The 16207-nt window shown below is 39.3% G+C and overlaps 1 protein-coding gene across 3 annotated transcripts; it reads left to right on the plus strand.

Moving 5' to 3' along the window:
* Positions 1-10057: 10057 nt before the first annotated feature.
* On the plus strand, positions 10058-15697 carry LOC115727467 (probable isoprenylcysteine alpha-carbonyl methylesterase ICMEL1). 3 transcript variants are annotated; one of them, XM_030657684.2, is made up of 11 exons: positions 10058-10742; positions 11883-11959; positions 12079-12148; positions 12251-12331; positions 12579-12653; positions 12911-13012; positions 13138-13278; positions 13863-13928; positions 14039-14182; positions 14642-14732; positions 15229-15697. In XM_030657684.2, the coding sequence occupies exons 1-11, from the start codon at positions 10327-10329 to the stop codon at positions 15388-15390; spliced, it is 1425 nt and encodes a 474-aa protein (XP_030513544.1). In that variant the 5' UTR covers positions 10058-10326; the 3' UTR covers positions 15391-15697. The 3 variants fall into 3 exon arrangements, with proteins under 3 accessions (XP_030513544.1, XP_030513558.1, XP_030513550.1); XM_030657698.2 differs by lacking the exon at positions 15229-15697 and adding an exon at positions 14783-15204 and having other exon boundaries at positions 14642-14748; XM_030657690.2 differs by lacking the exon at positions 15229-15697 and adding an exon at positions 14794-15203 and having other exon boundaries at positions 14642-14756.
* Positions 15698-16207: the final 510 nt, after the last annotated feature.

Consider the following 16207-nt stretch of genomic DNA (forward strand, 5'->3'; position numbering starts at 1 on the left):
TGGTTTTATTTTTTTTCTTATCTTTTTCAATAATTTCATTGTGGCTGCGAGGGTCACGGCTCTCGGTTAGGCCATTGTCGGCCATGAGCAAGGGCTGCCAAGCCCTCCCCAAATTCAGCAAGGGCAAGGGCACCATCCTTGCTGCCTGGCCCTCGCCCAACAATCGACTACAATGAAAAAATAATTAAAAAGTTTAAAATATTCAAAAAAAATATTACAAAATCTGTGAAATTTGCCCACATCAGCACTCGTTGTGCTATTAGGATTAGGCACACACCCATAACAAAATAGAGATTAAATATGAAAAAGAGCAAGCAAGACATAAGGTTTATTATGATTTACCCTTAAACTAGGGTTACATCTAGCAAAGAATTCCATTATAATTAACAACTATCACATCTTTATTATAACTCTCAATTACAAGAGAAAAACGTTATACATAATAATAGCTATTCATGATAAAACAGACCTCAACATGTGCCACGTAGGATAGTCGGTGCCCATGTAAGTGATTCTAGCAAAAATTAGTCAAATGGACTACACAGACACAAATGTAAAAAAATTAGGACTAAATTGATCCAATTAAATTGTTTAGGACTGATTTAGCATCAATAGAATATGTTTATGACTTTTTTGATACTTTTTCCTAAGTTTACCGTCCATCAAAGTCGGGATATAAGGTAGGAGAGTGATCCCAGTCCATTCCATTCTAGCGTACCACCCAAACACATCCAAACACGTCCAAAGAAAGGAGTGCTAAACCTAATTTACTTCGTCGGGTCCATATGGGCTTCACCAAAAATAGGTACGCATAAGCAACATTTAGCAATGATATACGTTTTCAGCAAAAATTAAATGTTGGTATTCGTGAGGAACAAATAGTTGCTCTTGATGGGACACGAGCTATTTGAACTTATGTCTTCTCCATAATAATTTTCAGAAGTTCTTACTCGTCGCTTAGGTAATATTAGAGGTGTCAAATAGATGCGTCGGTAGAATATGTTCCGACTCATATTAACTCATTTAACCTGTTTTGACCTATTTTCATGCTATACAAATCTAGTAACTCATACCCAACCCTCTGTATATTGTTAAAACACTTTAATATTAAAATCCAGTTTAGAAAAAATTAGTTCTTATACATTTTTAAAGATATATATTGCTAATTTTTTTATAATTTTCTTAGCTAACCCATTTATGACCTATTTAAAACCTATTTATGAGTCATACCCACTTTAAGGAACCTATTTATGATCCACCACCATGAAATATGGGTCAAATATGAGCTTTAGACCCATTTTGCCACCTCTATGTAATATCAACTTCAAGATCGTATAGTGGAAAATCTCGACTTCAGTGTGGTGGTGGAAACCCGAAAAAAAAAATGATATGCAAAAAAAGGCCACAAATATGTTGAAATTGTATAGGGACACTCAACAATTTAGTAGATCTCACTAAAAACACAAAACTGAGAAAGTTGCTCTTAAAGACACACGCCTCTCTAATTCTCTCGCTATCCTACTGTTATTTTTTATATAATTTAATATAATAAGGATAAAGTCCTAAATCTATTGTACGGTGGCCAATTCACTTCTAAACATTCGTTTGTGCTAGTTTAGTCCTAAACCTTTTAAAATTTTTCCAATTTAGTCATAAACCTATTATTTTGATAGTTGGCTGAAAGGACTACATTAACAAATTATCAAAAGATTTAGGATTAAATTAAAAATTATCAAAAGGTTTAGGACTAAAATGACATAATTGAATGGTTTAAGACTAGATTGGCCATCATACAATAGGTTTAGGACTTTTTGAACAATTTTCCTGCATGAAGTACGTTTGCATGTTATGATGATGCATCGAATGTGCACATGTGAAGCACTTGCGTGGTGTGGTGTTGCATGCTTATGCATGGGAAATAAAAAGAGTTTTTTGACACCTTGGTGACAAGGTATGCTATTGCTAAATTACATTATTTTTTTTCAGCTGGAAAATTATCATTTTACTTGAAAGAGAGGTAAATAATTTCAATATAAAGATGCAAATCAAACAAAGAAAGTAAGTCTAAAAGATAAATCAATTTGATACAATCTCTGAGATACTCGCTCATTCCACAAAGAAGGATCTGTCATAACTTCAAAGCACAACCAGCGGCCGACAACCGCATATTGTATCAATATCGTTGATAAGCACACACGAAGATTTCCATCTCCATTAACTACAGCTTTGCCAAAAGGTGATACACGCCTAGTTTCTGCATTCTCAGCACCATTCCCGTATAGAGTTAACAACAACCCCAACAGGTTAAAAGAGCACATAAAATGCTGTGTAAGTCCATATCTATTTCTAAATCGGAATAGATGAGCACTCAAATTTAAATCTAATTATAAATCGATAAAGAAGACATGCAAAAGATATTCCATTTGATTAGAAAATCACTTCTAGATAAGCTGACTACTAAACCAGTAAAGGAACCGCACTCGACTATATGGGTAAGCATTGGAGCCAGAGGCAGCGAACAGATTCGGAATAGCAAATTCTTTCGTGGCGCTCGCGTTTCGAACTTCTTAGCTCATAGGACAAAACTCTCCATATGGAGGGAGTCGATGGGGTTGTCCACGAAATCTATGAAGAAGTCTTAAAGAAGATTAGGATATAGAGAGATAGGGAAACAAAGAGGGGGAGGGAGGGGAGAGGGAGAGGGAGAGCCTTTCCTTCTTAGAAAAGTCGCTGCAGAAGGAGGGGGGTTGGGCGCCGATTTTAGGAAGAGAGGAAACAGTAGGGGGCATATATTGCTAAGTGGCTTAGGCGGGTGAGCTTTTGTCACAAGTCGAGGAAACCAAACAACCTGAGAGTAAGAGAATTAGACATTATTGTAAGAGCAACTTGCACACTTTCGATCTTTTTAAGGAAAGCAAATGAATCATTTTAGTATTTTTGTACTATCTTCAATAGAGCAGGATCCGGATCGCCTAATATTGAGGTTTCCGTGACATGCGTGATATTACTCAAATCAGGCCGTCCAAATGAAAATGGACAACTTGATTTGAGCCATGTTTGAGATTCAAAATTTTTCAAACCCCAAAAAAATTCCCGCCCACATTTTTTCCCTCTCTTTCAACACATGACATGGCTCAAATCAAGCCGTAAATTTCATTTGGACGGCCTGATTTGAGTAATGTCATGGATGTCACGGAAATCCCAATATTAGGCTATCCAAATCCAAAAGCCCGCTTTCTTATTTGCTTGCACGTCATAGTTTCAACGCATTTCTATCGCCACGCTCAAGTCTAAGGTCTCTGCAAATTGCATCAAAGCTAGACGGTCGGGAACCATTTACCACGACCAAGTTGACTAGGATCGACATATAAGGAGTACAACTAGTGCACAATCCAAACCAGTTGTTAGAATAGTTAAATATTGAATCGCGTCTTCATCTTACGTGATATAGAGTAAGAGGTCCTCAGTTTAAATCTTTTCATATCCATATTTGCCTCTGTAATTGCATATTTCGGCTCCCAAAGCTTAAGGCCAAAGTCCAGCCTACCATTTAGGATGATCTCACAAAATCTCACAACAATAAAGTTGACTGTTCGGGAGTTATGGTCTGTTTGGTTTAGTATTTGCAAAGAACTTTAGGGTTCTAAAGTCCCATGGCAAAATGCAAATAGCGTTTGGTTTGTTTTTTGCTCAACTTTGAAAAAATACAATTGCATTTTCAAAGACCCATAAAGGCCTTTAGCCCAACATATTTTTAGAAGTACTTTGGAAAGTTGCATTTTCGGAATGCAACTAATTTCCACTGCGACCGCCAATGCCATCACCGACCACCGCGACCACCGCTACCGCTACCGCCGCCGCCGCCGCCGCTGCCCACCACCACCCATCGCTGCCCGTCGACTACCACTTTTCTTTTCGGAAAGTAAAAATTCTTTACAAGGTGTATTTTTCACCAAACAGTATTTATGTCAAAGTTGCTTTCCAATATGTTTTTAAAATATACTTTGTCAAACACTACTTGCATTTTGGAAAAGGCCTTTAGTCCAAAGATATTTGCATTTTCTCAAAGTCCCTTCGTCAAATGCTGAACCAAACAGGCCCTTAGATTTACTTGAAGAAATTAAAGGCAAATATTCAGCTCACCATGGTGAGAATTACTACTTCAGCTAGTAATAATGAAAAGCTCAAAAACTACTTGTAGAGAATATCGACTCAGACGCGACGATGGAAACCCGGCAAAATTATGACACATTTTATTGAAATAGTACAAACATACTATTTTTTTTTTTTTGGGGGTGTGGATTTAATTAAACACAAGGAGAGCAAATTGCTCTTAGAAACGGATATATCTCTCTCGGTTTCTTTTTGCTTGCTCGGCTTATATCAGCTCTTTTCAAGCTCATACAGCATCTAATCTATAGTTTCTGTTTCTTTTAGGGGGCCAATAATCCTCTTTCTGAGAATCACAAACGCCTTGTTTGTTTCACACTTTCATGCGTTTTATTGGAGTGCTTCTCTTTAATTGCTAAACCTAAACTTCCCTCCGAGATGATTGTTGGTTGCATGAATTTCAAATTGGCATAACTCATGAAATCGACGGGCCTTTGGCTTGATATTCACTTTTAATTTTTTTTTTTTTTTTATCTTTGGCTTAGCTTTTTTGTTCGAAATCAGATTGTTGCTCTATCGGTTCTCACAGTAGATGTGTGATACCTTCATCTTGGAAAGATCACTCAGTAAAAATCCAAGTCCGAACCCACTCAACATATCAGTTAAATTCACATTCATTCAAGAACTTAAGCGTATGACTGATGGGGTTAACCATGATACATTAGTTACTCTATCTTACAACACGTCTTTGATGAGGGGCTTCTTCTACCGCTCTCATAAGTATCTTCTTTTTTTAAGGGAAATTTCAGAAAATGGACATTAAGCTGGCTTAAACTCGAACCAAGGCGTGTTTACGGCACACTAGAGGATTTACTAATTTGGTTAGGAGTCTCGGACGAGGGCACAAATGTTTTGTTAATAGTGCATAGTTTCTTTTTCTATCTTTTTTTGACGATGGTGCTATTGCATAGTTGAATCGATCAAAGTACGATAAACTAAGTATCTTATTGAACCAAAAAAGAAAATCCTCAAAAGTAATATAGGAAAAATGAGAGAAAGTGGAGTCAGACGGTCCAAGCTAGCAGACAAAATAAAAACACACTGGTCAATGATCTTTATAATTTTCTGGATCCCCATTCGATCTTTGACACTCTTTTTGCGCCCAAAAAAGTTACGGGAAATTAAAAAAGATTGACAAAATAATCGCTCAGTGCGGGGAAAAGACAGTGATGAATTGAACTTTGTGGCAACAATAACGAGATTGTGATTTGGGCTTATGTCGTTGAGTTTTTGGAAAAGGTCAGGTGCAATCCAAACCAACCGTGACTCTTAATTTGTGCTTTAAATTTTGTGGGGTTCTTTTACAACCAAAATTGAATATAACTATATGTAAATTAGATAATTTGAAAGCTCTAAATCGGGAAAATTGTCCTAAAAATCTTAAACATATTATTTGTTTACCAATTCATGCATGTTATATTATGTATGGAGTTTGAGTTGTTTACGAAACCCCGATACTGTTGGATTGTTAAATATCCAAGTCTAAGCACAAGATACGCACCAGTTATTTGGCCTTGTTCAACGTTTGACTAGTCTGACCAAGAAGTGAATGTGGAAAAGAAAAAAAAGGAAGCAATGTGGGGCGCAAGGCAATTAGAGATCGAAGGGAAAAAAAGGAGAACAAAAAGAAAAGAGAGAAAATGTAGGTTTACTTTTAGCGGAGCCGTAGGTTGTCCCATGTGCTTTATTGTGGCTGCCAGATGTGCTCTTTGTCAAATAAAAAGAAAGCCTGCAGAAGCCGCACGGAGTGAAAAAAGAAGCAAAGAGGACGTCGCATGAACACTTAGAAATTTATGTGTCCCCAGTTTATGTGTCCCTGGCACCATCCCAGTATAGAGTTAACAACAACCCTAACAAGTTAAAAGAGCACATAAAATGCCTTGTAAGTCTTAGATCTATTTCTAGATCGGAATAGATGAGCACTCAAATCTAAATCGAACTATAAATCGGTAGAGAAGACTTGCAAAAGATATACCATTTGATTAGAAAATCACTTCTAGATAAGACGACTACCGAAGCAGTAAAGGAGCCGCACTCGACTATATGGGCAAGCACTGGAGCCAAAGCGAGCGAACAGATTCGGAATAACAGGTTCTTTCGTGGCACTCGCGTTTCGAACTTCTGAGCTCACAGGATAAAACTCTCCGTATGGAGGAAGTCGACAAGGTTGTCCGCGAAATCTATGACACATAACAGAATGATGATGCATTCTGTTAGTGATTTTCTAATCAAATGGTAATTTATGCTTTGTGAATTTTATATATCCAATTGAATTGTTTTATTGTGAACACTTAGAAATTTGGGTATAATCTAGGTTTGAGAAACACGAGCATATTGAGCAATTGTAATTCTGATTCTTCGATTATAATGGATTATTCGTGCTCGCTCTCCCGTGGATATAGGTATCGATATTCGATCCAAACCACGTAATATCTTATGTCATTTATCGTTTCTTGTTATTTCTCTGGGTTTTTCGCATTGACTTATTTGCAAGATCATGGTTAGTTTCCGGACGTTATATTATTCAACAATGCCGGCCGGCGTCTACGTCAACGATTTCTAGTCAAAATTAACCAAATGGACTCAATGGGTAAAAAGTAAAAAAGCTTATGACTCAATTGACAAACTTAAAATGTATAAGACTAAATTGGCAAAGTGCAATAGGCTTAGGACTTTTAGAACAAATTTTTCCATCTAAACCTAATAAGATCAATCATTTGACCCAACCAGAACTAAACTTTTTTAGAATTTGAAATTCTTGTTTTTGAAAGAAACTATAACCCTTAACTTGTGATTCAAACTTTGTCAAGTTCTTTTAGGATCAGAATGAACGCAATTGCAAATCACGTAGATGATTTGAACGCCGCTGCATACCTCACAAGATCAAGCATTTGACGCAACAGGTGCGTGACTTTCTTAAAATCGGCAATTCTTCCTTGTTAGTCTTAAGCTAGTAGACAAAACAATCTATTCCAAGATCATTATGATCTCTCAATACCCATTTGATCTCCCCCACTCCTTTTGTTCCTAAAAAAGTTATCGAAGAAAAATAATGAAGATAAACAATCAAGATCATTCGTGCGGGGAAAAGACAGCGATGAATCGAACTTTGTGGCAATCATCGCTGCTTTTTACTTTTTCTTCTTGATATCTTTCTCTTAGGGGGAGAGAGAGAGAATGACACTGTGGTTTCGGCTTGCGTTGTTGAGCTTTTGCGAAAGGTCGAGTGCGATTCCGATGCGGATTACCATTTGTTTAATCCGACGGTGTCTTTGCATGTTCAACGCAGTCGTATGCATACGCTGTCACGTAAACTTTTGTGCAGCGAGGATAGAACAAGTTCTACACAACAACGAGGAGTGGTAATTGAGGAGACACGAGTTCCATACGTTCAATGAAATCAGCCATTTGTCTGACGATTTGATATCGATGTTCTCTTTTGGGTAAGGCAGAATTACCTTGGGCCTCTTCATGAACGAGATGCAATTTCTTTAGCGATGGGCAGTTTCAAGTTCCTTTCAAGTTCTAGGTGAAACATAGAATCTATCCATTAGAACCAATCCCCATTTTTTGGAACCTCAAACCTACTATACATAATATGAAACCTGGAACCTACCATGTCATAGGTTTCAAGGTCTACTCAAGTTTCATTTGTTTTCCTAATTGAACAATTGCAGTGAATTATCACCTCTAATAACCACCATTTGCTGCTACAATCTCCCAACCATAACTCATATTTATACATACGAAGGATATGAAATGTTAACAAAGTAAAAGTCTCGATCATAGATATCGATGAAAATGAAAGTACAAACTAATAGTTCCGAATTACACACTCATCATCCTACACCCCGCAAAACTGCAGGAAGCTCGAAGACATATAACAAGAAAAACATAAATACTTATTCCAAGTTCCACCTCTTAAAACTTGGAATCTGCCCATCGGAACCGGTTCCCCAATTTTGGAACCCGAAACCTATCATACATACCCCGAAATCGGAAACCTACCATGTTTCCACCGATTCAGTTTTCCGGTTCCCGATTCTATTCTGAAATCATGCTCACCCCTAAATTTCTGAAAAGTGACAGGCATAACAAGTTTGGCAACAAAATCAGTAGTGATGCATAATGGAGAAGCGTAGCATGGTTTACAAAGTAAAAGGTCACCCTTTTTTCCTTTTTGACCCTTTTATTTTGCTTTTTGATCTTTGCGGAAAGGAACCCTTTCAAACTCCAATTTTTACCAAAAAAAAAAACCCTTTCAAACTCCAATTATTACGGGCAACAGTTAGGCTCTTCGACGATACTAATCGTGATCTGGTGTTTGTCCGTGATGGGTAATGTGATGGTACTCGATTGCGATATAGGCCTAGCCAAAAAAAAGGGATGATCAATGGCCCAATGGGCTCTAAGCACAAACGTCACAACGCCACTCTCTCACGACCCAGTTGTACCATCCTCTTTTAAATTCTCGCACTTCATCCCAATACCCCGAAGCACCGCTTTTAAAGCTCGTATAGATAAGGAAGAAATCGGGCCGTGGTGCGTGGAGGCGATGGGCTGGTCGGCCGTAGTAAATGGTCTTGTCTACTCATGAATGCTTTCCATTTAGGGCTTAATAGGCCGGGCTTTGTGGCTACAAGAGTCACGTAGGCTTGGCCCGATCATTCGGCCTTTTAGTATGCCTTTTGGGCCAAAAGACGTAACCGGGCCGTAACACTGAACCCCATTCTCTGGTAGGATCATCTTGAGCTTCTAATCCATAAGGAGTTGCAACGATGGAAGCATCTAAACTATAAAAAAGGAAAAATTGTGAAATTGTAAAACCAAAGTGATGCCTATCAAAAACTGATGTTCGCATGACTCCAGATTATAAATCAATGGGGTTGGTGATGATGCATGAAATCTCAGTCCGATCTTCAATGACACCAAGTTCCTCCAACCGCTTGGATCCGTACATCGAAGAGTTTAGAAGTCGTAGTTAGTTTCTCTTAAAAAGGCCCTCCGATGTTTAAGTCAAATTTTGTGAGAAAGATGATGAAAGATGGTTAAAATGGATTAAATTGTTAGCCAAGAGTCAAGTTATCACCCACGCGGGGTGAGGAGTCCGACCATTCACATTAGCTAGATGAGCTCGGCGTCATCGGAGATCGATCGGAGTTTTCGTACATCAATCATGTGATTCTAGTTTCTAACATTATTCTGCTGGTTCTTATAGTCTGGCTAAGTCCAGAAGTAAGAGATCAGATTGGGCAGTTGCGCCAAATCTAAATCATCAAATACATCGCCACAAGAAAAGAAAAGAAAAAACAAAACTTTTGCTTCGCGTGGATCTCAGTTTACTTAAATCCGAACAATTTGGCCGTTGATCAGATGAGCCCATTTTCGGCATTTTCAAACCTGGAGCTGTTGTTGAACCGATCACGTTGGCAACACAGTAATTCAACAAATCCACCAATTCCATTGTTGATCATGTTACATAGAGCCGGAATGCATCTTAATATTGAAAAGCCTCGTTTACATGAATTTTGCTATTGCATGCACGATCATAAAAAGCGGCTATTCTCGCAACACTCGTTTAAAATTTTAAACGGGGCCAAACCCAGTATTTTCAACGCGTTGTTTTTTCCCAGTTCGTACAATCCGTTCTCTGAAAATCGAAACATGCAATCACGACGGATGTTCGACTAGTATTTGCCCGGACGCTGATACATCGTTCAAAGCGAAGCCAGACTCGTAATTTCGATCCCGGTTTTTGTATGTTACGTGAAGTCACAAACATTAGCTTCTATTCATGGGGCGTCTCTTGTTAAGCGACTAATTAAGGGAATTTTATAGTTGTTACAATGTATTAACCATTCGTATTTATATGCAAGAAAGTGGGGAAAGGGGAAAAGCCAGCAGCCTCCGAATCAGACTTCAACACTTTGGATTCCGCCATTGGCTTCTCTCTCTCTCTCTCTCTCTGCAACTGCGATCATCTCTCTCCCTCTCTTCCTCTGCTTCTGCTGGAACAGTGACGATCCTTCATCTTCAATCGATCCTCGTCAGCGTCCTTCGCCCCCCCCAACATTTTCTGGGTCTCCACCGAAGCCAACCCCAAGAGAAGCGGATTCCCAGCTCTGACAGCGAATCCACAGCTCAGCCCCGATCGCAATGCCATCTCCCCTCCTGCCCATCACCAATACGTCCTCCCGCCATGCCTCCTCCTTCGACCCCGTCTCCTGCCTCGCTTCTTCTCCGTCATCCGCATTTTTCCTCTCCAAGGACGGCGCCGCCGCCCACGGCGACCCGATGGCGAATCTCCTCATCTCCTCCCCTTTCGACGACGAGAAGGCCGCCTCCGTCAGGCCCCTCCTCTCCGGGGCCTCCAGCTACGCCTCCACAGTAACCCCCGCGTCCGCCCCCTCCGGTTTCTATCAGCAGCGGCGGCGGCGGTCCGCCAGCGAGAGCTCCCTCTCCTCGATGTCCGACGACGGCCGGCACCAGTCGCTGGGCCGCGAGGTCGCGGATGCAGCTTCCGAGACTTTCGTGCTCACTCGCCTCAGCTTGAAGCTCTTGAGATGTCTCGGGTAATGTGGCAGTTTATTTATTTGGTCATACTCTGCACAATGAATGCTGAACTCGTAATGTTATTAGCTTATTAAGCCCCATGGCATTCTTACTTGACTGCGATCTTTCATGGGTAGTAATTTCCTCGTTGAGTTCATCTTTTGTCCCGGAAGTGTATTCCTTATTGGCACGTCAAGTTTCTAATTTTCTCATGATCGTGACTAAACAAGGGCGCGGTCATGCTTTGATCTGTATACCTGATTGAGTTTTGGGCAAAAGTCTGGCTGAGCCGCATCCAAAAAGTATCGGGAATTTGGAAAATGCATGTCATCCAGATAGGCATTGGAAATTGTTGATGATTTTCCTTTTCCAATGAGAAAAGGAAAATCATCAACAATTCATGGAGTCCTTGATTTGGGGTGGAGTGAAGTGCCCTAAAGTAATTGTACTTCGATGTGGGGTGCTGGTCGTAGGCGTTACGCAAGAAGAACCAATGGACATTATAACTTAACCTGTGGGGCCGGAGTTGAACTAGAAAGTCATATTAAAGATTAGCTGGTTTTTCATGTGTTGTAAACCATAAGCAGCCTTTCGAGAAAGGTGACCTGATCATGGTTGCTAAGCAGGATTAAGTTGGATTTCGAGTGAGCTCTTTGCTAGTGAATGCAAATTTGACGTAAAAGTTGTGGCTCCTCACCCCATTCACTGTCGTACATTATTTCTGACTACTGTTATGTGGCTGGAAGTTGATTCTTCAGCACTACGAAATATCAGGGTGTTCGAAACCTCAGCATTTAGTGGCGCCTTTGTTGTGTAGGCACTTGGACATGAGACGATGACAAACATTGCCGTGTGAACGATCAACGAGATTGTCATGTAATTAAACTGCTCAGACTGTGGAAGAGTAAATGGAGATTGGATGCTATCTGATGCACCTGGAAAGGCTCTGGCATATTAAAAAAAAAAATGAAATGAGTAGTGGGAAGTGAAGTTCATTATTTGTTGCTTAGAAGGGGTGCAATGCATACTATTTCTTTATTTTTCAGCTAAAATATGAAATCATCTAGGAATTTTATTTCCTTTTAAACATGAAGTACAAGGTTCGTATGCATTTCCATATCAACTTCTTGACGTTGCCCGATCATTTAATTCTTATTCAGGGTAGGCTACAGATGGATTACAAGATTTCTTGCTCTTGGCTGTTATTCCTTGTTACTGATGCCTGGTTTTGTTCAAGGTCTGTACCTTACTATATTTGTCATACTACGCCATTCCGACATTAATTTTCTACTTCCAGCTTGTGCTACTAGTGTTGACATGCCGTACGCATATGACCAATTTTCTACTTTTTTGCAGTTGGGTATTACTATTTCTTCTCTAAGCAGGTACGCAGAGGAATAGTTTATGGTGATCTACCCCGAAATAGGTAACATCAAACTTGACTGTTATGTCAGACGCACCAAATAGGTGCATCCTATGTGCTTCCGCGGATTATCTATCCATCACTGGAAGTCATTTTTTGGTGCAGGCTCGATTTATATCTACCGAAAAACATGGATGGGCCAAAGCCAGTTGTTGCATTTATAACTGGTGGAGCCTGGATAATTGGGTGAGTGTTTCTCAATGTGTCGGTGGAGTAAAATGTGAGAGTGAATTCTTTGGTTGAGAATGGATATCCTTGATGAAGTTGTGATGGCAGAACTGCGATGTTTGCTAAAAATTTTGCATGAAAGATCTTTTAGGATAATATCATTGGTCTTTTGACAGAATTCATGGATGAAGAAGGAAAAGAAATTTTCTGTCTCATTTGCTGTGATTTAGATATAAGAGTCTACTGCAATTTTCTCTTCTTGCAGCTACAAAGCATGGGGATCTCTTTTAGGTCAACAATTGTCAGAAAGAGACATCATGGTGGCCTGCATTGACTACAGGTTTACATTGAATTCAGTTTCTGCAGAAACTTGTTGAGTTTACATGATTTTAGTGAGTCAAACCTTAGGACAAGGAGCGTGTATAATTAGTTTATAACACTTGGCCAAGAGAAGTTGGCAAAATCTGATAACTTTTTACGGTTTTCATTCCATGCTTACCTTTTCAAAAGCACTGGATATACATCTCAATAGGCATGGTAAGGAGTATTCTGGTTATCAGCAAAATCCTCAAGCTGTTCAATGGCACCTGCTTGCAGAAACTTTCCCCAAGTTACCATTGGCGATATGGTTAAGGATGCTTCCCAGGGTATCTCTTTTGTGTGCAACCATATAGCTGAGTATGGAGGCGATCCAAACAGGTAAAAGATCTCTTTAAGTCCTAAGAGAGTTAAATCACTCAGTTCATGTTATTTTGCCAGTTTCTGAGGGGACATGGCGTCGAACTTTTATAGTCATAATGACAGCGTATGCTTTCTTTTGGTAGAGTTTATGTGATGGGACAGTCAGCTGGGGCACATATTGCTGCTTGCGCATTTTTGGAGCAAGCAATTAAAGATTGTGGTGAAGGAGAGAGCACTTCTTGGAGCGTGTCTCAGACTAAAGCGTACTTTGGTTTATCTGGAGGGTAAATATCTCTTGACATCTTCCAGTGAACTCGATTTTCATAACTGCCATTTGAGAATTATATGGTCGTCGTCGAGTAGTGAAATGTGTCTGATTGATCTTGGACCATCTCACGGGAGAGTTTATCTGGAGTGTAAATGATCTTTGAAGAGCTAGTCTTGAACTTCCCACATCAAATACAGCTTGGTAGTTCATGCATATGTCAGTGGCAAGGATTGAACTTTAGATTAAGTTTTCCTTAAGCATTCAGTTTCATATTGAAACTAACGGTTTCGTCAGTAGTGAGACAACAGCTTTATTGGTTTATGCTCCGTATTCTTGTGTATCTGTGGTTCAGATCTTATGGTTTTGAAGTCTTAGTCAATCCAATTGCACTTTTATCTCATTGCTCAAATTGTATCATCTAACAGCAAAGCTAATCTGGGATCAACTTCACATGGAAATTCAGTGATCCGAATTGCTTTGAAATTTCGACCTGTATAAGTTAGGGTTCATGAATACTCTGACTATTACAGCTTGGTTTTGAGAGTCCTACTTGCTGCATTCTGATTGTTGGACAATTTTTACGTACATTTCTGTGAACAGGTACAATTTGTTAGAACTCGTTGATCACTTCCACCGTCGAGGCCTGTACCGCTCAATCTTCCTGGGGTACCGTCCATTTCCCAGTGCACTATCTTTGTTTTTATAAGAACTCGATGCTGCAGTTGATTCCATCAAATTGAAGGATCTGAGGTGTTTCGTTTTCCTTGTTTTCAAAGCATTATGGAGGGTGAACCATCATTGCGACGATATTCTCCCGATTTAGTGGCCCAGGACCCCAACATAAGAATTGCTGTCTCTCGTTTGCCTCCTATTATTTTGTTTCACGGCACTGCAGATTATTCTATTCCATCAGATGCCAGGTTTGTGTTTCTTCCAGGATGTATTGTCTAATGAAGGATAAATTCTTAGATTAAATCATCAATGCTACTTGCATAAACTGAATTGGATGGCCTAGTAGGTGCTGGAAAGAGCCTGCCATGTTGTGACAAACACTACTTGTCAAATCGCAAAGTGCTAATAATCATGACATTTAACTGTAACCAAGATAAGTATATCATTAGACAATGATCTGTTCTACACAATTCTGGTTGGTAAACCATGCAAATTGTTTCAAACTTGTTGAAAATCGTGTATATCTCTTGACTAACAATGATGTTTCATCAGCAATGATATCCCATGTGGATATGCTATGTAATCGTTGCTTGAGTGCGTCAAAGATGAATAAATATTTATTCTCGAGGCTGCCATTCCGAGCAGAATGATGTTTGTATGTCGGTATTGTTTTTCACATAGCTTCCACTGACATATTTTTTTCCCAGTAAAAATTTTGCGGAGACTCTTCGAAGAGCTGGAGTGAAAGCGGAATCAATATTATATGAAGGGAAAACCCACACTGATTTATTTCTCCAGGTTAGGAGAAGCTAACATCTTGAGGTCTTCTTACACCAAAAAAAAAAAAAAACATCTTGAGGTCTTCTTTACTTCTTTTCCACTTGGGTTGAGTCTATGGTAGAAGGAAAGAATTAGTAAATTCCTTTTCTTATTCATTTCATCCAATGGATCTTCCAAGTTTCCTGCATTAAGCATGCTCTGAACTGATTTATATATATCATAAGTTATTTTTGCATGATAAATCCTTTTTGTTACCGATTCAAGTTAATGGAGTTTTTCTACTTATTTCAAATGCTTCATTCCTCCTGAAATCGGTTCCCCAGTTTGATCCTTCATTGGACTGTCTACTGAATCTCCTACCCAGTAATTGACTTGATTTAGTGAGATGTTCAATAACTGCCTGATTTGTTAAAACTTCAAAAAATACTGGTAATTTCATTAGTATATTTTGGCATCTACGATGAGTCTCCATTTGCTGAATTTGGGTTCGAACTTATCCTAAATGACTTTCCAGGATCCTATGAGGGGTGGCAAAGATGATATGTTGGAAGATTTGGTGGCCTACATACATGCTGGTGATACAGAAGCTCTCGCCAAGGATGCAGTAGCTCCTCCTAGACGTCGGATGGTACCCGAGTGTATGTTGAAGTTAGCACGTGCTGTCAGCCCATTTTGAACTGTAATATAGTCATTGGTAGCGCAAAGACAACCAACGTTTCGGGGTAGTTATAGTTAGAGCTTAGGCCCTATTCCAAGTCTCACTTTAGTATTTTTGCTACAGTATTTCTCTTCCTCTCCTACTTTTTACTGTCATTGTTTAGCTATTTAAATTTTCATCTCTTTCTTCAGATCTCCAAGGAAGATCCCTTGAACTGCATAGTTCCTGCAACTGCTCTTGATGTAAAATGCACTTGTATACCACAGATACAAGTATTTGTAATGAATTTGCATATAGCAAAAACGTGGCTTTATGATGTTCTTTATTAACTTTTGTCGATGGAACTTGCATTTTCTTGGCTGCTTTTCATATTAAGTGAACTAAATTACGTTCATGGTTCTTTACGATCACCAGATTTTGCAGCTTACAGCTCATTGGAGGAACAAGATTGAAGCAGACACCGTGACAGATAAATGATGCAATATACTGATAGAAATCGTGTTTGAAGTTATTCTTCTTTGTGTCAAGTTTTTATAGTAGCTTCAAACCACCAAACTGTCTAGTTTTGGAATCTATTTGGATCAAGTCATAAAAAAGCATAGAGCTATTTATTTCGTAAAATCTTAGAATTTGAATCTCTTGTAGGATGCGTTTTTGACTATCTATGAGACTATCATAGTGTATAGACATATGCAGATAAAGGCATTCTAGCTTTTTTTATTTTGTTTAGCGGTCCGGTGATGTCCGGACCAGCTTTCGGGTATTGCCACTAGTGCATCTTAGCCGAGAAATCTTAAAGACGCACTCCCTTAAATCGGCCTGGTGCATTTTTTCC

This window comes from Rhodamnia argentea, chromosome 6 (genome assembly GCF_020921035.1).
Source record: "Rhodamnia argentea isolate NSW1041297 chromosome 6, ASM2092103v1, whole genome shotgun sequence".
Classification (NCBI taxonomy): Eukaryota; Viridiplantae; Streptophyta; class Magnoliopsida; order Myrtales; family Myrtaceae; genus Rhodamnia; species Rhodamnia argentea.